This window comes from Grus americana, chromosome 8, assembly GCF_028858705.1.
Source record: "Grus americana isolate bGruAme1 chromosome 8, bGruAme1.mat, whole genome shotgun sequence".
Taxonomy (NCBI): Eukaryota; Metazoa; Chordata; class Aves; order Gruiformes; family Gruidae; genus Grus; species Grus americana.
The window spans coordinates 33,434,596-33,458,090 of NC_072859.1; the positions used below are offsets into that span (position 1 = coordinate 33,434,596).

The 23,495-nt window shown below is 36.1% G+C and overlaps 1 protein-coding gene across 3 annotated transcripts in view; it reads left to right on the top strand.

Annotated features, from left to right (window-relative positions):
* The window catches only part of EFCAB7 (EF-hand calcium binding domain 7), a 28,495-nt gene extending 5,986 nt beyond the window's left edge, over positions 1 to 22,509 (top strand). For all 3 annotated transcript variants that reach the window (XM_054833372.1, XM_054833374.1, XM_054833373.1), the window contains exons 4-15: positions 1,214 to 1,425; positions 3,699 to 3,785; positions 4,147 to 4,342; positions 5,428 to 5,552; positions 11,268 to 11,409; positions 11,987 to 12,096; positions 13,099 to 13,256; positions 13,460 to 13,593; positions 15,671 to 15,819; positions 17,705 to 17,914; positions 20,507 to 20,614; positions 21,699 to 22,509. In XM_054833372.1, the coding sequence (XP_054689347.1) occupies positions 1,214 to 1,425; positions 3,699 to 3,785; positions 4,147 to 4,342; positions 5,428 to 5,552; positions 11,268 to 11,409; positions 11,987 to 12,096; positions 13,099 to 13,256; positions 13,460 to 13,593; positions 15,671 to 15,819; positions 17,705 to 17,914; positions 20,507 to 20,614; positions 21,699 to 21,773 (1,706 nt within the window). In that variant the 3' untranslated portion in view covers positions 21,774 to 22,509. The remainder of the gene's footprint in view (positions 1 to 1,213; positions 1,426 to 3,698; positions 3,786 to 4,146; positions 4,343 to 5,427; positions 5,553 to 11,267; positions 11,410 to 11,986; positions 12,097 to 13,098; positions 13,257 to 13,459; positions 13,594 to 15,670; positions 15,820 to 17,704; positions 17,915 to 20,506; positions 20,615 to 21,698) is intronic.
* Positions 22,510 to 23,495: the final 986 nt, after the last annotated feature.

The window sequence follows — 23,495 nt, forward strand, 5'->3', positions numbered from 1 at the left end:
TGCCTGCTGAGAATTGTAATGATGCCACCACCTCATTTCACAGATGCTTCTGAACTGCTCTCAGCCAGTATAGACTTGGTCATTGGTCAGCTGGCTAAAAATCAAACTGTCAGCCTAGGTAGAGATGAAAGATCTTTTGTATTTCCCTAAAAACCTTGATTATATGGGAAAATATAAAAGCATCCCTCCAGTTTCAGACAGACTGTGCATTATCATTTAATTTCAATTTAAGATAATACCTTCTTCACACTGGAAACTGATGAAAAGGTGTTTTTAGTAAAGACTTTTAAGAGGAGAACTAGATCCAGCAAATTTATTTTGAAGAATGCCAGGTGTAGGAGCAGGGGGACTGGTTGCATGTATGGTATTGGCTGTTGGCCTTAACAATGTATGTCTGTTGGTATAATTTTTCCTTTACATTCAAAATTCATGATGCATAATGTGAATTGATAAGTTTGAATGTATAGATGTGACATAAAATATTGTTTAAGATAAATTCTACATGAGATCTCAGTGGAAAGACATGGATCTAATAATGTACAAGCTTACAAATAAGTTCTTGATATTAAGACAGCGGATATAGACTCTGGGCTGAAATTTACACTTGTCACTTGAGGAGACTGTCTTTGAATTCATGGATATTTTGCTTAATTAATGGTTTGAACCCATTAACTAACTTTAAGGAAGACATCCCATTGAGTTTAGTAGAACAGTGCACATGAGTAAGTGGAAGCTGCAGATCAGAGCCTTTAAGCAAAATAATTCCTGTGGTATTGTTGTCTTATAAAAAGTCATAGACTGCTCTCTGGTTTCTTCCTTTTTCTGTAGAAGAAAGTGGGTGTGATTATCAGCAGTGTGGCATATGTCACCTGTGCTAGATCATAGTTTGCGAGGGATGATCTAGGATGCCAGGCACTGCCTGTTTGTTGACTCCTTTCAAAAGAATATGCGAGTGAGCTCATCTGCCCCTCAGGCTGCTTGAACCTGTCTGGTACAAACCACGGAATTCAAGGCCAGAGAAGGCCACAGTCAGTCTGTATCAGCAGAGTACAGGATTGAGACTATAAGCAAAACTGTCCTTCAGACCCGCTTTTCCTTTGGATTGATTTGGCTTAAAAAAGAATTCTGAACATGGAAAGTGATTAAAAGATGTTTTGAGAACTCCTTTACTGACGGCTGGAATATATAGTTAATATTGTGTTTTATTTTTCAGTACTTCAACAGGCTGGAAGAAATCCATCTCAGAAGACAGTTAATAAATATTGGACTTCACAAACGACCACACTGAATTTTGATGATTTTTGTACTATTTTAAAAAAAGAAAAACCAGCTACAAAACCTGAACTGCTCGAAGCATTTGGAAAAATAGACACTGATAACACTGGATATATTTTACATGATGAACTTTATAAAATTCTGACAACAGTAAGTATCAGTAGAAAATTATCCATCTTTAACCATTAGTAGAGAATTTTGGAAATTAGATGGTAAAACTATTCTGAATATGAAAACACATAGTCCTGATCAAAAGAATCAATAACTGATTCATGGGGGATTGTTTTTGGTTTTTGTTGGTTGTGGCCCCCCCCCCATTTTGTCTCATTTTTTGTGGTTAGCTGATCTTTCTTCCATTTTTTCCTCTTAAAGTCTTGCAGTTGATAACCTGTCTGTCCCTTTCAGCAATTGTGCCTGGAAGGTGGAAGTTGACAGAAAAAATATTTTTCATACTTTCACAGAATGCTTTGTTGGAACCCCATCTATACTGCAGTGGAGCAACAGAAAGAGAAGCACGTGTCTCTCCCTTGGTTCAGTTAGTGCAAATCCCCCTGTTCTCTACAGAGCTGCTCTGCAGACCTTTGGGATTATGAACTTTTACAAAGACAATTATAATGACATACCTTTGCTGTTCTCCCCTCACAAGTTGTTGTCTATATATGTTCAGATACAAAGTTAAAAAATAATATTTTTATGTTATACATAAAATATTAATGTCAGTGTTTTAGTTTTATCACAACTATGATGTTCTGTCACACCAGTGACTTCACTGGATCTTATATTTAGTTCATTGGGGTCTTAAAGTAAACTGTGCTAGGGTAGGTCTATACTTCGGTTAGAGGTTATGCATTATCAACCCAAAGCATGCAAATATCATAAGGCTTACCTGTACATGTCATTAATATGGCTTAAAATAATGACATTAAAACAGTATTTGGAACTTCTTATTTAGCCGCTGAGCTGCCACTGTATTTTTAGGTTTCATTGTATAATCTGAAAGGATAGAGAAGAATCTTTTAAAAATAGCAGCTGAGATTTTTATGATAATATGAGATTGTAGGAGATAGAACTTTAAAGAAAACGTTAGCAAGAGTATGTTAGAATGACAAGTGTTGACAAGATTAAAATGCAGGTCCTCAGAGGATCTGCAAAGCAAGCAAACAAAACCTCTGAAACAGAGCAATCTTCCAAGTTAGTGCGGAGCTGCGACTCTGACTTTAAACTACATAGATGTACATCACAGATAATTACAATGATTTTCTTCCTCTGTTCTGTCAAGTTTTTTGCTCTGTACAGCCAAAAAATCCTTCTTCATCGTAAAATTCAATCATCTTGTACAGCACAAACACTAGGGAGCAGTAACAACTAAAAATGGACTAGTGGTAGAATTCTAGTAGAGTGCTAAAAAACTGAGAATAAAACAATTTTAGGGAAATATAGGGGAGAGCAAACTGGGACAGAAGGAACAAACAATTTACATAGTATATTTGTTGTGGTTGACCCAATAAAGCAAAACTATTTGTTTACTTCAAACATTGTGGCAGAACCTTCAGTCCTCAGTCTGTATGAACAAAAATATACAGTTGCAACAGTAAAGAAATATTCTTTATGTAATGGAAGATAGAAGTAGCAGATGTTGAGTGCTACTGCAGTTATGCCATGAAGAGCTATAAACTCTGTATTGTTACATAAAGTCAGGGCACTGCTTTATGTAGATCCAGACTGAAGAACTTACTAGATGTGCCTGCAGTAGCAACTGGTGCTGTTCAAAGAGGGGAGGATCAGGATTTGATTTGTTGCAATCCACTATGGCTCCGGGATCATATGTCCACGTCACATCTTTACCAACAATGAAGTTTATCTATAGTTGAAAAGTGATGTGAAGTAGATTTCTGTACAGCAATTGCATATTGCTGTGTCATTGCAAACAGCCCTGTGAAATTGTGTAGAGGAAATTGCTGGAGGACCTTGTGGAAGACATACTTTCTTTGAGAGATGCACCTTGCGTTCGCATTGCAAGTGGGGCACTCGAGATGGTATTCTGACATGCAACTTCAGACTTGGTTCCAAAAGGAGAGAAATTGCTTTGGCTTCACACTAATGATTCCAAGTAGAGATGATTCCATGCCTAGAATAACCCTTCTAGTGAACTAAATGCAGATGTGTCATTTATAGTAGGTTTCCAGAAGACACCACAAAATTGCATAAACTGATGCAATTCGTCTGTTCGGTATTTAGTAGCATTGTAGGGACATTATTTTTTACAGCGTTGACCTCTACTTTGATGATTCAAATCAAAATCCATTTAAATGTATTGCAACGTAAGATTCCCTGAAAGGGTATTAGAAGAATCTTTCTTTGTGTGTTTATTAAATGTGCGCTGAACAGCATTCTTGATTAGGAACACAAACTTTTTATTGCAGAGAGGTGAAAAAATGACTCGGGATGAAGTGAGTGCCATTATTAAACAAGCTGATTTTAACTGCAGTGGCAAACTTGACTACAACAAGGTACAGCAAACAGAGTGGCATTCTTTGTTCTTGTATTATTGACTTGGTGTTATCATCAGTATTACTGTCATCAAATGGAATACATACCACCTCCATATGTTGGTCTGCCGATGACCTTGCCCCAGCCCTCCCCAACTGCCTGTGTACTGGAACATGGGCTGGAGTATATTTCTGTTTCACTCACTTGATCTGGCTACTATCCTTGAAAAGGTCACTTACTGCAAGTGAACTTAATGTTGTGCTTTAAGAGAAAATGCATTGCATCTACTGACCTGTCCTTTCCTTACTAATGTTACATTTTAATCCTTAAAGCTGTGAGAAAGAATGTTTCACTTAACGGATTACTTTTCTTTGTCTAAAGTTTTGTGACTTATACATAACAACCAGTGAGCAGTGCTGCAAGACTGCACGGGAGAAACTGGAAGTTGATAGTCGATTGAGGCAACAGCAGTTTGGAAGTCAAGCTGAAACTTCTTCTGAAGGGATCACACTGCCAGTGTTGAAACCATCACCAAGAATCTTGAGGAAAACTGATCACAAACTAGCACCAACAAAAGGTATTTATATTTCATACTAGGAGTTTTCATTGTGTTGGAGATCATGCTCTGGGTCAATGAATAGTTGAGTATTTGTTTAATTTTTCTCAGATTAGTGAGGATGGTATTGACTAATATTAATTTCCACTGTGGCAATCACATAAATGTCTCGGTAGAGTATCTGATCCCTATATTCAAATGCATCTATGATCCGAAGCTGTCAAATTCTTAAGGGTGAATTTCATTGACTCTCATGTGATGCAGTCCAAAGGAAAGAGAGAAAATGAATGTTCAGATGTTGCAACATAGGCAAGTTAGTTATTTTCTTCCCCAATCAGAGATGAAACCTTAAGCATTTATCAATAAGCAGTCTGTTTGTTTCAATTATCAAGGCCACTTTTCAAGCACAATCAATATGAGAGTTTAATGTTCTTCCTGAAGTTACAAAGAAACTTAGGAACCTTCCCAAACTGGAAAAAGATCACAGGCTAACAGACTGCAGAGGTACCATGTATGAAATATTTGTGTGTAGTATGCACTCTTTGCTTTGAGTTGCTTCACTTCTAGGCAATACTGAAGAGGTGCAAAAATGACAGAACAGTGACAGACTGAGTTTATGTAGCTAAATCAACTATGGTACCAGCAAAGTTGCCCCAACATAAGGAACCCAAAATTAAAGGCTTGGAAGTGATTGCATTGGGCAACTGTGCATAAGTGATGTGCTATCTGGCAAGGAAACTACATTGTCCTGAAAAGAAATAACTTTACATTAGAAGCAGGTTAAACCTATCCACTTAGGACAGATTTACCTTGATTTCAAGGTAAATGGAATCATGTGGCAACAATTTCTTGTCCTTCAAGCAGATTTGGTTCCAAGGTTCTGCCATTCGTATGCCTGTTCACCCGGGATGTACAGTCAGGGAAATAAAGATGTTTGGCTAGTGAATTATTACATTTTAAATAATTATAAGGAAAGTCAGCTTACCTGATTGAAGTTTTCATCATCCAGTTTCTCTCTGTGTGCCTAAAAATGTAAGGTTTTATGATAAATAGCACTAGGAGTGGGTTGAAATAATGTAATTGTAACTAAATATCTATGTTTATAGGCGATAGCAGAACTCCTTCAAGACCCTCATCGTCTCAAAGTTGCAAAGCATCCCTTTCTACCACTGTCAGCATGGGTGCCAGTAGCAACAGAAACACAAAGCTAATTGAGTCAGACACGATGAAGGTATCCTGTAAGCTAGTCCTATTGAAATGATGCTGTTTTCCTCTAGGCACATATGTTATTGCATTTTAAATAAGAAACCGTTTTTCTCTGATTTTTAGCTTATGTTTTATTAATAGTTTGTCAAGGGCAGCTATAAACTACTGAGAGGTTTCTTCATACATGTTATTATTAACATTTTTATATACTGTTGGTTTTGCTGACATCTAGTTATTGAAAATAATTTTTCAGGTGTGAAGGTTTAATAGAACAAAGTGTGTTTTTTATAAATGAAACCACTGTTGGATAAAATGTTTAATGACTTTTTGAGAAATTTAAAATTTAATAATTTATTAGGTTGGTGAGAACTTTAAATGCTTAAGTAGTCTGAAAGATTGTGTATCATAAACCTTTATATGAAAGGTAATTGGAAATAAATAACAGATCTGTGAGCATATCCAGTTTGTTGGGCATTAATTTGTAAATATATGCTATAGCCTGAAAATATTGATTTTTTTTGTTAGACTAATATGTTCTACCAGTATTTTCTTTTAAATAAATCGCTCATTCAATATAAATTCCTGTGGGAGAAAGACAACAAAGTCACTTTGCTAAGTCAATATTTGTAGAGTGTTAATATTGATCTTTTTCCTTTGTTTTCCCTTTCTTGACTGAACCTTTACTAGTTTTCTTTCAACAGAAAATAATAGCTGTAGAAATATAAAACATTAACTGGAAACTGCTAGGATACATTAAAAATGTGCACCTTGAGACTCCTGTATAAAAGGGAAAAAATGGTTATGACCACATAGTATAACTGCTGCTAGAAAACTGAACTGATTGTTCTCATGAGTTACATTTTTGTTTCAAATAACAACTCTGTATTTGTTATTGAACTCTGAAGTCCTTTATATCTTCGACATTGCTATACAGTGACATTTGTTCTATATTAAAATTTAAAAACATAATCTCAAAGGAATTTTTTGCAGTCTGTTTAGGTATCTGGACCTCCATGCAATTTAACCTGCAATTTCACCTTGTTCAAACATGATATGTAGTATATAAAACCATTGCAGTTTCCTGATATTGGATTCTTCTTTCTTTGTACAAGCCAGTAAGAACTGATTGAAAAAAAGCAGCTGCAGATATCGATTACTATTGATTAGTATCACATAAAAACTGAAATCAGTCAATAAACATGAGAAGGTGCAAGTAGAATTACTAATTTTTTTAAGCCTAACTATTAAGGGCACAATGCAAACTCTGTCAAAAATAATGAATACATACAGAGTGATTCATTTGGGCTGCAGATCAGAATCTAGCACCCCATGATTTTTCTTATTTATCTTCTCTTTGGAATTTTAAATTTTTTTTTTTCTGCAGTTCGCCTGTCTTTTTGGGACAGTAAGAAAATATTGCCATCATGAAGTTGGACCAATGCCAACTTTAAATTTCTGACAGAAGAAAACCATGGAAGTCAAAACATGGTGAACATCTAAATTCAAAAACCCTTAGAAAACATGGAACGTGTTCATAGTACATTCTTCCATGTGTTTTCTTTTTGTCTGTGGAATTTTGTGACATGTTCAAAGCCATGTAAATAACTTTGGGGAGAAAAAAAATGGACAGTTACAGAAGTGCTACAGATGTGCATAAACAACATGCTGACCTGTTGGGCTTCAACTGAAGTTGAATCACAATTAATTAAAACATGGCTAATGGAGATCTTAAATTTCTGCAAAATATCCTTCTTGTCGGTTTTAGTCAAGATTGAAGGACATTAACAAAAAAAAAAAAAGCAATGTATCATGTTCTAAAATCTTATCTCTGCAGTGGGTAGCTAAATTATCCCTGCTAAGGATTCTCTCCTTTGCATTCTGCTCTACTGATGTCGGTGGAAGACCTGTACACACAGTGGGTAGCAAAAGATATACCTGAGACAAGTCTTTTTTCCTCAAAGAAACAGTTATATGGTCCCACTTGTGTCCATGAAGTAGCCTCATGCAGTTGAACTAGCAAGCCTTTTTCTGTGCATACGGAACAGGTTTGTACAATACAAAGTACTGAACTGAAGCTCTTTGCTTTAATTGTAGGAACAAATCCTCTCACAAACATTGCTTTTTATTTGGAATTATGCACAAGTGTGTGGAAAATTTCAATAGTAACTAAATTGCAATAGCAGTGGAATGCGTGATTTGGGCAGTGACCAGCACTGGCAGCAGCAGGTAGTCCCTAACACTTCTTCATGATTAACATTTCTAATACAAACATTTCCCGCTATGTCAGCTATTATTTGACAGCTTTTGTTATGCTTTGAAGTGACATACTAAAATCAAAACAGAAAATAATCTTTTAGCTTCCCAAATTTACTTACCTGTTTGTAATTTGACATGTATAACTTAGAGAATATAGCACCACCTTACGCTCTCTGCAAGAATAACAGTTTAGTATTTGATTCCTAAAGCATGGTCAAACTTTTGCTTACTGTTGCTCACATGGTTTCTTGAGATATTTTCCCTGTATTCTTGGATTGTTTGATGTCCCTGTGGTAACAATGTCTGTCTGAATGCAAAACTGCAAAAAAAGGTAGTCTTTCATCTGAAATAACAGCCAGAAAAATAGAAGGAGAACAAACAGGACAATGCTACTCTCCATCTGTGAGATGATGGTATGAAGACCACTGCCATAGTGAGAAAGGGAGAGTAGGATGTAGTTGTTAGAGTAATTTTTGTACGTGAAAATTGTCACCAGATCTTTTTGAATAGTTATAGCACAGCTGGACTGCTGTTTAAATTATATTTTATGTCTCAGAACAGATATGTTGCTTCATTAGCAGACTTTGACTTTGATCTTTTTGAAATGTCATTAATTTTTCAAACAGTTTTGTAAGGTATTAGGCTTAGAGACTAAGTGAGCTAACAACCAGTTATCTCAGCAGTGTCAAGTTTTAAGGAAAAATCTCAACCTACTACATATGGACTTAAAATGAAGTTAGGAGTCATACAAGTATTGGAATAAACAGTTTACTGAGAACGGAATAGTACTAGAATGATTTAACAGAAGAATCTACATATTTGAATTCTAGCACTGGTTTATGTTGACTCTAATGTTAATATCAACTCCCGTTATCCACTTGTTTGACTGAGAGAACCCTATCTCTTGCTTAACATTTAACTCTCACCATTAAGCCCCAATAACTTTTGTCTCTGACTTCTTTGCTAATTATTCTTTGTGACTGGACCTCTTTTGCTTATCCTGTCACTAGAAATCTATAGTCTCTTTGATAAAATCAGTATAAAATTTTTAGATGGCCTTGTTAATTAGGTCTGTACCACTATGTAAAAGGTAGCCAGGGACTAATCTCTGACTCTGTGGACCAAGTATCATAGCCAGCTTCATGCCCACAAGGCTTAGGCCTAGCACCCTCTCAAGCAGGTTGTGTCCACTTTAAATGGCACTTGGCTTGCTTTTTTTTCCTAGAACCCACGTGGCAGTGGCGTGGGTTTAAGAAATTCTATTTTCTGATGCCATTCATAACCTTATGTCTCTTCATCCCAACCAAGAGTGCATGTTACGAGCCATGGGGTAGGTCATGGCATGGAGTGTGCAAGGTTGTAAAACCTGATGGGATGATGTTGACTGTGTAGGTCACAGAAAGCTAAATCCAGTGTAGTTACATCAATATTCCTTTTTGAAAGTGGTGCCTGAAGTGAAAAATACTTTGAACGCATTTTCTTGAAGAGCGCTAGTTGTCATCTGAAACAGAGCCATGGAATGAGCTAACAGCTAAGCAGTATGGAGGATGGGGTGTTGAATGCTTCACCTTGCTTCTTGCCATCCTTTATTTCATGGTGTAGATGTACCTGGTGAGATGAGATTGTTGTTCCTCTAACAGCATGCTGTTTCCTCTGCGTCTCTGATGGCAGAGAAGATGGGTTTCCACAAAGGTCCCAGATCCAGTATGTTACCTTAACTGGAAAAGTTATGGGAGGGGAGGGACTTGGATATTAGTTTTCATCAGGGATTGGATGTCCCACTTTCTTTTATATAGCTTAATTGAGCTTTGTATTTTTGATAGCTTGTGCTCTGAAGAAGTGTGTTTACTTTTAAGTCTCTTAGAAGTTCTTTAGCAAAGTCTGAATTTTCTTTAAAAATCCCAAACCTCCAAAGAGCAGCACAAAGTGAGTTGCAAAGAATATAGTATTTGTACTTAAAAGTACTCCATGTTGTCAGCTGTATGCAAATATAATTAGCAGAATTTGACATCTAAAATTGGTATGATGCATTATGCTACCAGAACTATTGGGGTACTCAGGATGAAATAGTTGTTGCTTTTAGATGAACATCTTGGGCAGAACAGGGTAGTCTTACCATAATAAGAAGTAATTTGAGATTAAGATAGTTTTCAGGTATGTAAAATTTGGAATCCTCAGTATTTATACACATTAATGTTTTGAGGATGATATATTTTTACTCCTTTAGTGTGAAGATTCTTTTCATAGCTGAGTTTACGCTATTTGCGTGAAAGTGATAAAATAAGAGTGATTCAGAGGCAGAAAGATAGTATACTAGATTCTGCGGTCTTTCTATGCCAATGCAGGTGGTGGGTTTGCTCACAGTACATCTGTCTTTGTTTTGATTAATCTGTAAACATTCTTAAAGTACAAAGGAGCATAATGAAGATGAATATGGTAATGTTTGAATGAGAAATGTTAAGCATAGAGGAGTTGATCCTGATCCCACAGAAATCAGTGGTAAAACTATGGCACAGGACTGAAGGTTTTTAAATCCATGAGTCCCCAAGTAAATTATATTCTTAAGAAATGTAGAGCTCTGAATAGAGAAATCTAAATTCAGAATCAGAGCTGTGTGTATTAAGTGTGTTACTTGGCATTCTGGGTGTATGTGCACCAGCAAAGTCCAGTTCTTGACTGACACCTTTAGGTCATTGACTGTAAGGTACCATCAGCTGAGTGCGAATGCATTGTAATGAGAACTGGTTCTTTAAGAGGAGAAATGAAATGTAGCACTCAAATCAAGAATGTCTTCCATTCCTCAAGGCATACAATATGTCTAGAAGGACTTTATTTTTCTTTTGCTAAAGAAGTATCTTTCAAATGATACTTGAAATTGAAAATTGAGACCTGCTGTTTAAAAGAAAAAGCATATAGCTTTTAGCATCTCAGCAAAATCATGGCTTCTCTAGAAACCATATTATTCACAAACACAGCAGTTCTCAGTTTATGTCTTTCCATTACCTTTGACAGAAGTCAGGAAGAATCACTTAATTCAGTACTTGTGTTTGTGATTTGTGTGAGCAAATAACTCCTCATTGTTCAGCTAATCAATTAGGTTCTTTGCTTGATTGGCCTGATGGAACCTATGTAGAAAAATTTCAACGTTTCAGTGGTAAATCACATGGTTCAGAGAATTTAATGAATTCAGTTTGATTCTTCATGGCAATTCAAATTTCATTTCAGCCACTTGAGCATTGCGATAAGCTGTATGTTTTTCAAGTATTTTCACAAGTGAAGCAATGTTACTAACTGCTCTGCAAAAATTGACTACAAAAAGGACTATTTGAGAAAATTAATTTAAAAAAAGGTAGATGATCAGTGCTGTATCTTGTGGTGTATTTTATGCAGAATTTATTAAATAATCAAATTAATATATTTCAGAGAAGGTGCTTTTATCTTGATCAAAAATCAAGGCAACTTCCAATATTTGCTTGATTTCCAGGAATGGCAATGTGCACAATCCAAAGGATGCTTCTACTTAGAAGAAGATGGTGAAATCATTAGTCACAAGTACAAGTTGCACTTACCTCAAAGGTCTACAGTATGCGTTACCATTAAGCCTTTAAATGTTCGTCAGGTAGAAGGTAAGTGTATTTGTCTTTCTTTGGAGAATTTTCCTCTATTAAAAATATTTTCTCTTCTCCTGCTGATACATCTCTCCCTTTCTTGCTTGCAATAATTTGCAATATAGCAATACTTTTCTCTGTTGACAGAGTCCTATTAAAAATATAACTTAACTTGTCACACCATATTTTCTGCTTAGTCATTTTGTGCTCACTGCCTGGGCAGTGAAAATCAGCTTAAGTCCATTATCTTTCTCTTTAGTCAGCCAACTCCTTAGATTATTTTTGGCTGTAGATTTGTGAAGTTTCTTATTTCAAAATTCAAATGTTAGCACTATTTGCAGTGCTCAAAGGTTTTAATATTAGAACTAGTAATAGCAATCATCATCTGTAAGACAGTCACAAGACTTGGAACAATTTATCTGATCTGCCTAAATAGGAAGGAAATCCTGATTGCATATAATGGATTCTTTTTTTCCATCTTATGTTAACAGGGATCAATATTATAAATACCATGGAAATATCTACTTTGGGGTTAAAAAACCCACAATTTTGTCCCATTATTAAGCATTTGTGTTGGGAATGTTTTTCTTTTTAGGAAAATCTTGTCATTGCTTGTCAGTGGATACAGCTTTGTATATTCTGAAGGAAAATGAAACCCAAGAAAATCTACAGCTTGTGAGCTTTACTGAACAACAAAACAAAGAGGTTAGATATTTCTGTTGTATTCCTATTTTAATTGTTAAATCTTTAGTGTATGTGTTAATGCTGCATGGGTGAGTTCGCATGTGTTTGAAAGGAATTCAGACTGCACCTAATCAGACTAGAGGACAGAACACCACTTGTGCATGTTCCCTTTCAAAATTGACAGAACTTGTGCGAGTTAAGTTAATACTTTCTTAGTTATGCCCTTTGGATAGGCCAAATTGCAAGCTACTCATACAGAAATTTAACGAAATTCCTGGGAGGACCGTACTATCATGCGGTGTGTTGGCAAGTGTTGCTGAGTATTGCTGAGCTGCTGATAATCTGTATCTGCTCTGTGGAAACTCACTTGTATTCCTGCACCTTCAAAACCAAAAATTCAAAGTTAATATTTGTTAAAATTTCCTTTAATTTTCTTTCTGCTTGCCATATATAAGATTTTAAACTTCCCAGTGCACAGAATGTGCTTATCCTGTGGCAGAAATAAGGGAGGAGAAATGGCAGCATTAAGTTACTTTCCCTTCCAAGCCACAGGGAACTTGGCTTGCTTCTTAAACCCCAATTCACTTGCGACTTTTTACATAGGAAGTTTTTGTTGCTAGTTTGAACAAAGCTGATAAATCAGGGAGGAAATGAAAAACTTAGTAGGTTTTGTCAGCCTGCTTCTGGCTGCTTTTGTTTTAACATTCAACAATTAAAGCCTGTTACAAATCTGAAAAATGGTAGGACTGCTATTAGACATTTCCAGTAATGACACTTCTCCCCACATCTCTTATCCTGTATGTTTTTCTAACTTTTATTATAACTAAGAGATTCACTAGTTTTTGTGTCTTTAAAATGGCATCACACAGCATCTCACTGTAGACATGTTTTCTTTAAGGAAAGAACCTAGCATTGCCAGTGTTTTCAAGTAATTAATCACTTTTGTATGAATATTACTAGTAATAAAGAAAGGTGTCATTTGAGAAGTAACTTACAGACTTGTCTGTCTTCCTTTAAGAGTAGATGTTTGGATGGAAAGGGGAGCTTGGATCGGGAGTTTACTGGCTACTTCCATTCACAACAGGCTGTAGGTTGAAGAAGGTAAAACCACAAATTACTGCAGAAGCAAAACTCGTGTATAGAGGTGAAGATGGAGAACTGGCTCTGACCAAAGAGTTCCGGTGAGTCATATTCCCAAATAGGCATGGTAACTATTGCAAAAGTGTATGCTCCAAATAACATCTAGATTCTTAAAAGCTATATGTTACTAAAATACTGTTTGCATAGAATATTCTCAAATAGACTGAATAGTTATCGACAATATTATGAGACAGTAAAGAAACCAGAAGCATTAGGAAATAGTTTCGCCTTTTTCCTCTTTTAGAGCTGCTTTATTGGATATATTTGAAACAATTGATTTGGATGGAAATGGCCTTCTGAGTTTGGAGGAATACAATTTCTTTGAACTGAGAACTAGTGGTGAGAAATGTGATGAGGAAGCATGGGCTGTATGTAAGGGTAAGTTTATTGCTGTGCTTGATACAACTAATTAGGGCTATCAATCTACTTGCAAGCTGTTGTTTATAGCATCCTACTATGTCTATAGTATAGAAGAACTGAGTATTTTGTAGCCTATACCAAGAACACATGTAGATATTTGTTTTTTCTCCCTTTGTTTTTCTTCTTTTCCTTTTCCAGTCTCCTGTCCTTTGTTTTGCTTCATTCTGGTTTGTGTGCCACTGATGCTCTGCTGAGAAAATTCTTCCCATTAATAATTGCAAAGTTTTGTAGGTGAAAGATGTTGTAGCTGCCAAAACCTACAGGTTTTCTAATCACGGATCATATGGTGAATTAAGCTGTAACAGGTATTCATTTAATCAATCTCCTTTCTGCAGATTAAACTGATACTGCTTTCATATCTCACAAAGTGTTGAGAGACACATTTAAGTAGTGTGTATACGATGCTTTAAAAATGGCATCTAGAGCTTATGATGATTGTTTAGAAAACGCCTACTGTAACTACATATTTTTTTCAGATGTAAGCAGTTTTTCATTAAAAATCTGTCTTTTGAAGGTTCACGTATGGTGTGTCAGTTTGTCCATATTGTGCTATATGACAGCTGTGAGATTCTGAGACTTCTGTCAGTGAGAGGAGGAAGCTGACAGATAGTTCAGACTCTTTCAGCTGTGCTTTGGTTTCTGTCTGCTGATACATCTCCTCAATGTTAGGGGACATCTTGCTAGCTTGCAGGGGCAGTGTTGGGCCACAAATGTCAATTCTGGAAAAAAAAAAAAAAAAAGGAATTCTCTGGCATTGCTTTAAGCTTGCAAAGGCCTTGAGAATGCACATATTTACCTCATAACAGGGCTAAGAGAACACAACCACCAGTGACTGTAGGCTACTCTAATAATACAGTGCATGAAAGCAGTGGTTGCAAAGCATTGGCAGTTCAGCTGCAGTGAGTGAACAAACTGGAAATTTAGAAGCCATTGTATGAAAACTAGAAATTTCTATAAGAAATACGTTTTTTCTGCAACTCATGTCTGATATGCCAATATGGCATATCATTGTATGTCAGCCCATGTCATGTTTGATATAATTCCTCTCTAGACTATGACACATTGCTTAATTTGGGCCAAAATACTTTAGATCTGGCAGGTCCTGCTAATTAATTTTCCCCAAAACACTCTAAGATATTGGACAAAAATACTTTCCTATATATGAGTTTCTTGTCCCTCTCCTGCCTGTACATGCAGTTCCGCACTTTATGACTTTGTCAGTGTTATGCCTCTGTGCACTTGTATCAGCATGAGTAGGAGCAGTGTATGTGTGTGTGAAGTGTGTAAGAGGAAAGAAGAGAATATGGTGAATGTTTTACCAGGTCATTAATCAGTTAAAGGGTTCAGACGAATATCATAAATCTTGACACCAAAGTTCAAACCATTTGTTATAGCATCTGTACCCTTAGATAGATTTATTAAATTGGTAATCCCTTTTTAATAATATATAGTAAAGATTTAGCATTGTTATGAAGATGAGAAAACCATTTTTAAAAATCTCTGACACAAGGACATTTCAATTATGTGTTTGCTGACATTAGAATGGTCGATCTGTGATATTCTATCAAGAGAGGGGTGTTAGGATTAGTGGCATTTTATTGCTTTTTAGGAACTAAGTAAATCACTTCTATATCAAGGACCTCAAGCACTAAGGGTGCTGGCCCTAGCAGACTTTCATTTCCCATTCTTAATATATCCCATAGTGCAAATCTCAACAGCAACAAATACTGCTAGCAAAAAGAAAAAACCGAATCAATATGGACTCTTTCTGTTTTGAAATCTCACCCTCTTTTGGGTTATACAAAGAGCCAGCTGTTTCCAGTCATTATCTCAAATCCACAGGGAAGCTCTGCAAAGAGCACATACCTGGTCAAGGCCATTCTTTCCCAAATAATACTTGGAGAGCCTGAGGCTGCAAGATGGCTCCATCTTTTAAACCTTGTTAACATAACTGGGAGTTTGGCTTTGGAAGGATAAGAGGTGTTCGTAGAGAGAACAGATGTTTAAGTGCTACCTTATATTTCTTTTTAAACAGAGAATTTTGATATGAAGAAAAATGAACTAACAAGACAAGGATTTATGGATTTGAATCTCATGGAAGCCAATGACCGTGAAGGGGATCCTAGTGACCTTTGGGTCACTTTATTGTCTCTGGGCTACAATAAAGCATTAGAAATGACAGAGGTATGATAGCCGTATAGGAAAAATAACTGCTTCACATACAACTTGCTGCAAATGTTTAATTGCAGTACTGTTTCTGTCTGTCAAATTGATTTCAGCAGGTCAGTGATGCAGTCCAAACACTGTTAATACAGGGTTTACACTATGACTTTCAGTCATCATGGTATCCTGTTTCTTAGGATAATGCTGACATTGTTGAAGGAGGAAATTTGCCTTTTGCTTTAGAGAAAGCCAGTATTTTGTAGGGTTGTAGAGGAAGGAATCTTGGGTTATACCCATTGAAAGAATTCACGCACCTTGCTGGTGGGAAGTGATAAGAAGACAGTGATGGTAAACTGTGACCTGTCAGCAAACCTACAAAATGCAGGACTTGCTCTGCTTAAAAAAGTCACTTTCCTGGCCCAAGAATGCAACAGAAGTGGATAAGGAGAAGATAACTTTATTTCACATGATTCAGAATTCATAATTTTTCAGACAGCTATTTCTGTTGCCTTTCACAACAGTTTCTGAAAGCATTCAACATAAAATTTTAATGAAAGGGCTTCTTGTTGCACACTGTGTACTTGACAGGACCAGGGATTATTTCTCTGATGTTTCTGTGTGCTTATAGATTTTTTTTTACTTTTTTTTTACTTTTTTTTTTTTTTCAGAAACAGTATTGGTGTTGGTGTTAACAGTTCTTACTAAAGAAAGATAATATCTTTAAAGAATAGAAAAGAAATTATGAAAAATTAAAGAAAACATTAAATATGCAGATAACTTCATAATTGAACTTTCCCAGGAAAAGCTGATTATTTTTTTGAGGGGGTCATAATCTGATTATATTATTTCTTTAACTTTCGTTAAACTAAATTGGGCCAGTTTAATCACCGTATAAAAATACATGTGTGTGAAACAAATATACAGAACCAAAAATACTTATTATGGTAGGCAGACTTCAGTTGTCTCTCAGTGAAAATATTGAGATCATGGTGAATGATTTCTTAATGAGTAGCACTTTCTCCTTTTCCTGCGAGTATGGTTAGCAGAGCAACTACAAAACTGTCTTTCTGCGTTTCAGACGCAAGAGGGAGCTATCCTCTAGGAAAGAAGATTTTGGGGAGGTTTTTATCAAATTGGAAATTTCTTATAGGTATTTTGTGCCTTCTACTAGCTGTGGTTTATGGCTATAGTCTTTGCTTTCCAAAGGACAACATAGCTCTCCAAATGCTTTAGTCGTTCATCTAAAAATGTATATCTACTTAACTTGTGTCTGTAACTTAACCCTTTAATTCCTCGATTTCAGGCGATTTCAGAGATTGATATTTCAGGAGCATTGAGCCTCTAACAAATTAAAGGCAGAACTGAGAAATCCTAGTGGATTCCAATAGCCATTTGAAAGAAACTGAGGTGCTATTACTGAGTCTAAGAAAATGCAAACTCCTGGTTGTTACATGTACTGATCTTAGCCAAGATGCTGTTAAGAGCAGAGCGCTTAATGCAACATTGCAGATATTTTAAATCTGTATGAAGTGGCACAAATAGCAAGAGTGTGACAGGTAAAGGAGAGAGGTTTATTTCAGACACTGAAATACATTCAGGCTTCATCTTAATTCCTGTATGTTTTGCTATCCAAGGAAGGGTTTGCTATGTTGGAGCCAAACGTGCCAAACTGCATATCCAAGTGTACTGTGACTGGCAGGAAAAACATTCATTTGTCCTGAGCTTTCATATGGTTTAAAAGATTGCCACAGCTCTCAGGTTTTGGATATTTAGTATTCAGTGACATACCTCTATTTGGATAATTCTACTTCAGAGCATACATGAAAATACTTAGGAGCTGTAGATGAAAATTGGAGCGGAAAAACTACAGATAAAGTGATGATAAAATTCCTTTTCTCCATTGCAGGCATGCCCCTTTGTCATTGACATCTATGCAGAAAAATGCGAACCGAGAATTAAAGCTATATATCTAGAGGCAGGCAGCTGGCAACTCAACAGGGCTATTTGCAAGTCTGTTGTTAATAAAGGAGAGGCCAAAGTAATGGATGGCTGTGAAAACATAATCATCTATACCTACAAAGCAGGCAGGAGAATCACTTCTGTTATTGAAAATAAGGTATGGCATGAGACTTCTGTAAGGTACATTGTGTTAATTTCTATTATTATTGTTGTTCTTCCCTCCTTGCATCATTTTTGAGAATTACATGTTCTTTCTGATATCATTTCTGTATCTCGTTCATTTAAAATAATAAAACAAAAAAGTGCCTGATGCAAATCTCTTTGACATATGACTCAGGCTTCAAAAGAGTCTGGATCAGTGCTCTTGGAAGGGACAGCTTATTATAATGAGGCCAGCAGTTTTTAATATCACATACAATCCAAATATTTGTTTGTGTTCACATTCCAATTTTTCAATATTTTGATAATTATTGGAGACATATTATGTTTGTAATACCAGAAAACAAATACTAAGAACAGGAAATAAAATTACAGAAAGAGCAATGACTACAGCATTTACACTATTTAATATTTTCAGTGTGTATAGGAAAGTAAAAGAGCAGTGATTTGCATTGATTGTAGTTTTAGAAGTTTATTATGGATAAATTGTTAACTGGCTAGTTTTACAGGTCTGCTTTATTACTAATCCAGGCTAAAATTGTAAATCCAAGCAAAAAGTGATTGGTGAGAAGCAGAGATTTTAAACCTTTTTGCATAGATCCTAATGAATGTGCTGTTCATTCTCAGTTTAATTTATACCAGGAACTCTGAGTAAATAAATACAGTGCAGTAAGACGCTAAACTTAAGATGCTTTAAATCTTTAAAGATCACAGCAAGAAGTTTATTTTTAAATCGACAAACATGCAAAAGGGGGTGGGTTGGTGGACTAATATTAGGACTGAATGCTGAGACTCCTTGGAACTACAGGTTTAGATCTGCACTTCGCCCTTTAGGGTAGATATACTGGAGTTATTTATATGTTTGGGGATATGTCAGAGAAGGAGATGAGGTCTGTACTGAGGCAACTGGATGCTGTCTGATTAAAATCACTGACCACTGCCATTTACACCATTTGGTTCCATAAATACCTCAGTTCTGCCTTAAAGCAAGTCGTTGCACTTCCCTGAAAATCTCATTAGAATTTGTAGACTGGAGGCTTTTTTGTATTGTGAATGCCTGGAAAGAAATAATAAAAATGCAGTTTTATTCATCTGTCTTCTAAGCTTCCCACAGTGCAAGCAGTCTGATTATATCTTCTGTTATTGTACTGATTATTTCAATGAAAATAATTGTTTCTTTGTTATTTCTGTAATTAAATTAAGGGAATGATAGTTCCTGAGGGATTCCATTTTAGTCTTGCATATGTATTTAATCACTGGGTAGAGAAAGGTGTCAGTCTTCTAACCCTCCCTAGTCAGGGTGTGAGCTGGGGAGATGAAAAGACCTTGCATACAGAGCCTCAAATTTCTTAGGGACTAAGTACCAAGGCTATTGTCTGCTTGTTTATGTGCCAAAATAAATAGTTAATGAGGCACTTCCTGTCATCCAAAGCACAAACTTACTATAACGTACCCTCTGTGATAGGTGAATATCTGTGACCTTGTTCCTGTTGCCATAAGCATCTCCCTGTACAGATAATTCTTTTGTTTGCCTTTATCTCACTGCCATGTAGAAATGAGTACTTAACCAAAGTGATGCCAGAGCAGCTAGATCAAAGTAATAAGCAGCTTAACACTAGACTGTGTTTACACTTCTGCAACAAAACCATATTTCAAGAATTACCATATTTACGCTCTGTCCACAAACCCTTTGTACTGTGAGCATCAGATATAGGGGGTTTTTTACCAGTCTATTAGTATCTTCTTTGCTGCGTAAGGCTGATAGTGTAAAGTCACTGTGTTTCTATTCCATTTCTCAATACAGAGAGATTGTTGGGTAGCACTGTCTAACAACCAAACATGTCCCAGCATCTCTCTCAAATTGAGATTTATCTAGAGACAAGTGAATACCTGGGTATGACAGCATGTCCTTAGGTCTTGTGTCTGAATATTGCCTGGGATAAACTGGTGGTTAAAGGATTTTGTTACCCAAACTTTCAGTTTTATATATTGAATCCTTCTTGAATAGCTTTAGCAAGAACATCTGTTCTCTAAGTGATTATACTCATATTAATTTTGTCAAATATTTTTTAAAATTCCTATTAATGAAGCCTTCAGAAATGGCCTGTAGGGGATGTTGCAAATACAAAAATTGGGCAAGCATCCTGTGATGCTTCTCCAGATCACTGTCCTCACCTCTAGTGATTTGCAGTTCAAGTACTAGTTGAGACAGAAATATTTTCTTTGTACTTAAAATCTAATATGAATTTGTCCAGTCACCTTCTGAAAGTATGTAAGCTGTTAGAATCTTTAATATTCTGTGGCAAATAGTTTTCTCACTACATGTTGTTCCCAAGTTGCATCTTCATAAGTGCTTCAGTTATTTCAAGGAGTCTTAAATGGCTTTTGACAATGGATCTGGGCTCTGATGATGCCAAGATACATTTGAAATTGTTATTCTTCAAAGAGAATAGACATCAGCATCCTTAAAGAGTTTCTATCCTATAAAACAGCAAAGTCAGAGGAAGTAAGGAATGTGTAGTTGTTACAATAAAGAGCAGCCACTTAACCATGAAGACTAATGTGTTCCTTCATGTTTTTTCACTTGCAGTCTGAAAACAAAGTGATTATTCATGTCAACAATGAGCAGAGTAAGAACTGCCTAAACAATAGGGGACTTCCTATTTTTGCTGTGGAAGTGGCACCAAAATCCATGATGGTAAGATTTTTATTCTTTAGCCAACTTAAAATCTAAGCAAAATGAAAAAAATCATGTGACATCTTTACAGTTTCCTTTAGCAGGTCTTCTATCATGGTAATGAGCATGTGGATAATAGCATCTTCATCACCAGTGCAGATCAGCTATAGTTCTTGGTAATTCAAAGCTGAGCATGTACTTGATGTATCCACCTTTCCCTGTGCAGAATGCTGTAAAAGTCCATAGCTGTTCAGCTCTTCACGTGTGCCTGTTTGTTGTCCATTCAATACATGTACCATTTACTAATATTTTAATATTCTTTTTCTAAGGCTGTATTTTCTTTTTTTTACTTAGCAAATTTTAATCAGATATATAGACGCCTGTGAGAAACAGACCAAGCATGTGCTAGTCAGAAACAAAAAAAACATGTCTTGCACTTTTTATGCACAGTGTGATTTGCAGATGGCTAATTTTTGCTAAACTTGGCTTATGGATCATGTTTAGCCACAAGGCAATTTCATCTGCTGATCCCTATTCCAGAGCTTTAGTGGTCTTTAGTGAAAATTCTAATGAGGGTTCTAAGGGATAGAATGAGACTGAAAATGCATTACAAATGCAGATGATATTTTTCTTCATTTATGAAGAAAATCCAGGTTTTATTATTCTAAAAGTATGGTCCCTTTCTTTAAAAGAAGAGGCATCCAAACTATTTTATATCTCACAGCTTTCTGGTGTGGATGCATTCAAACCCATTGTAGGCAGACACAGTCCCATGACATGGGCAGGGTTGGGGCCTAGTCTGATATTGCTGCTGACACTTTAGCTATCTGTAGCCTGATCCTGTGTTTTATTAATTTTAATTTCAGCTTTATTCACTACAAACTGTAAGCTCAGTGCCCCTTCTGGTTATTTTGTTGTCATGCAATTAAATTTAATAGTAAGTTCTGAATACCAGCTGTCGTCATAGGTGCTGAATGTTTGTCATTTAACGTTAGTGATACAAGTACTGAAACAGTTCATTTTGCTTACACAGCACTTTAGGTAACATACATGTGGTTCTCCAATAAACAACTGTTTTCACTTCTGTTTTCTCTCTTGTATACAGGTTTCTCAGCATGTGATGCCGCTGAACGAGCAGGAAGAATGGCTTTATAATTGTGTGCATTCCCTCTTACGTTAAACATTCTAGTTAGAGAGCTGCTTCTTGGTAGCATTCAGATTAAACCAGGAGTTTTTTTGGCAGCTTCTAGAGGATTTATAGTCTTGTCCTCCTCAAAAAGCTGGCATACATTTATACTTCACTGAGTTTGATTTGTTAAAGCCAGCGAATCACCTAAGTACTTACTTATTTCTGGTATCATGCTTCTGTTAATGGCTTTTAAGAAACATGTATAGTGATAGCTTAGGGACAGAGTAACTGTAAGTATATAAAATCCACCGACAGAGTAGAGTATTCATCACATACAGTCTAATGAAATACATTGGCACAAAAACATTAAGACACTATAATAATTAGTGCTGTTCAGTAATATAGCTGACAGTCATAATGTAATTGTGTTTTATAAAGGCTAGTTTCCTGAAATCTGCTCTTGTTTCCTATAACATGTAACATAGTGCCATCACATGCTGGGACTGCTTCACTGAAGAGAAATGTACTTTGTTAAATGGATCTGATGGATTCCTAATTAAACATTCCTGTGGTTTTGATGTGAGAAGTATAAAGGGGTGGGGTTCATGATTTTACTTTGCCACCTGATAAAGGATTTGGTTCTTTCCCTTTTTTTAATTTTTTTTTGTCATTTGATGATAATACTCATCTTACACAGTTCTGAGTAATTACTGACTGGTTTTGTACTCTTTTATATAAAATAAAGTCTGCCTTTTTATATGTGATAAAGAAATAACATTATTTGAGGAAAATGAAAGTTTGTCTTGGGCTCTTGACTGTTAACAGCAATTAATTATTTCCAGGGTAGCTGAAATACGGAGACTGAAGTCCACCAAGCTTAGGCTGCAATAGCAATGAAAACCAGCTTTGAGGTACTAAAAATATTCAGCCTATTACATTTTTCTGGTTCCTCTAAATGTCTGTTAATGTGGAAAAAAAATGATGACCCTGGCCACTGGATGCTTGAAAAGTGTCTGAGTTTAAAATAGACATTAAATGTATGTGACCTCATCTGCAAGGGCAGCAAGTAGTCTTGAAAAGCTATATTTATCTACCAGCAACTCTTGCACTCTGCTGTTACTCTGCTGTAACCATACACTGGGCAAGTAAATGTCAGTTACAAAATGAGAGCTCTGCTAGAGGCTGGCTGGAATTTACATGCTTCAGCAATTGGTGCTCAGGCAGGTTTACTGGTGATCTTTTAGTTTTTGGTTGGGTTTTTTTTTTTTGGTCTTAGCAAGTACAGCAGATACTGTTTGCATTTTCAGAATTGTCTAAAACTAGTAGAAGTTGTATTAAGAGGCCCCACAAATATTGGTAGTTTCTAGGAAACAAGACTGAGCTCTGTAAATGCTGCCTCAGGCAATGTGTGGGTCCATCAGAAGTTGCTACCTACATCTCTAAGGAGGAGCTGGGAAATAGAGATGCTCTATGTGTACAGGAGACAGTACAAAGCAAGCACTCCATTATTTGCATTTCTTTTGTTTAGAAACTCAGTCTTGTAAGATGTGGCAGGAATCCACATGGTACTTTCTGCTTTTTAGGAAAGGAATGGTTTAAACTGAAAGAAGTATTTAGCTGAGAAATCATTGCACGTGAAAAGACTTGGTTTTGCTGCAGGTAGGGTCTAGTAAAACATGACACAAAAAGACAGTGGAACTTTTTTTCTTTGCTGATCCTCTTGCTGCTAGAAGAGTTTGATTAGCCAGCTTTTTAGGTGGGAACAGAGGCTAG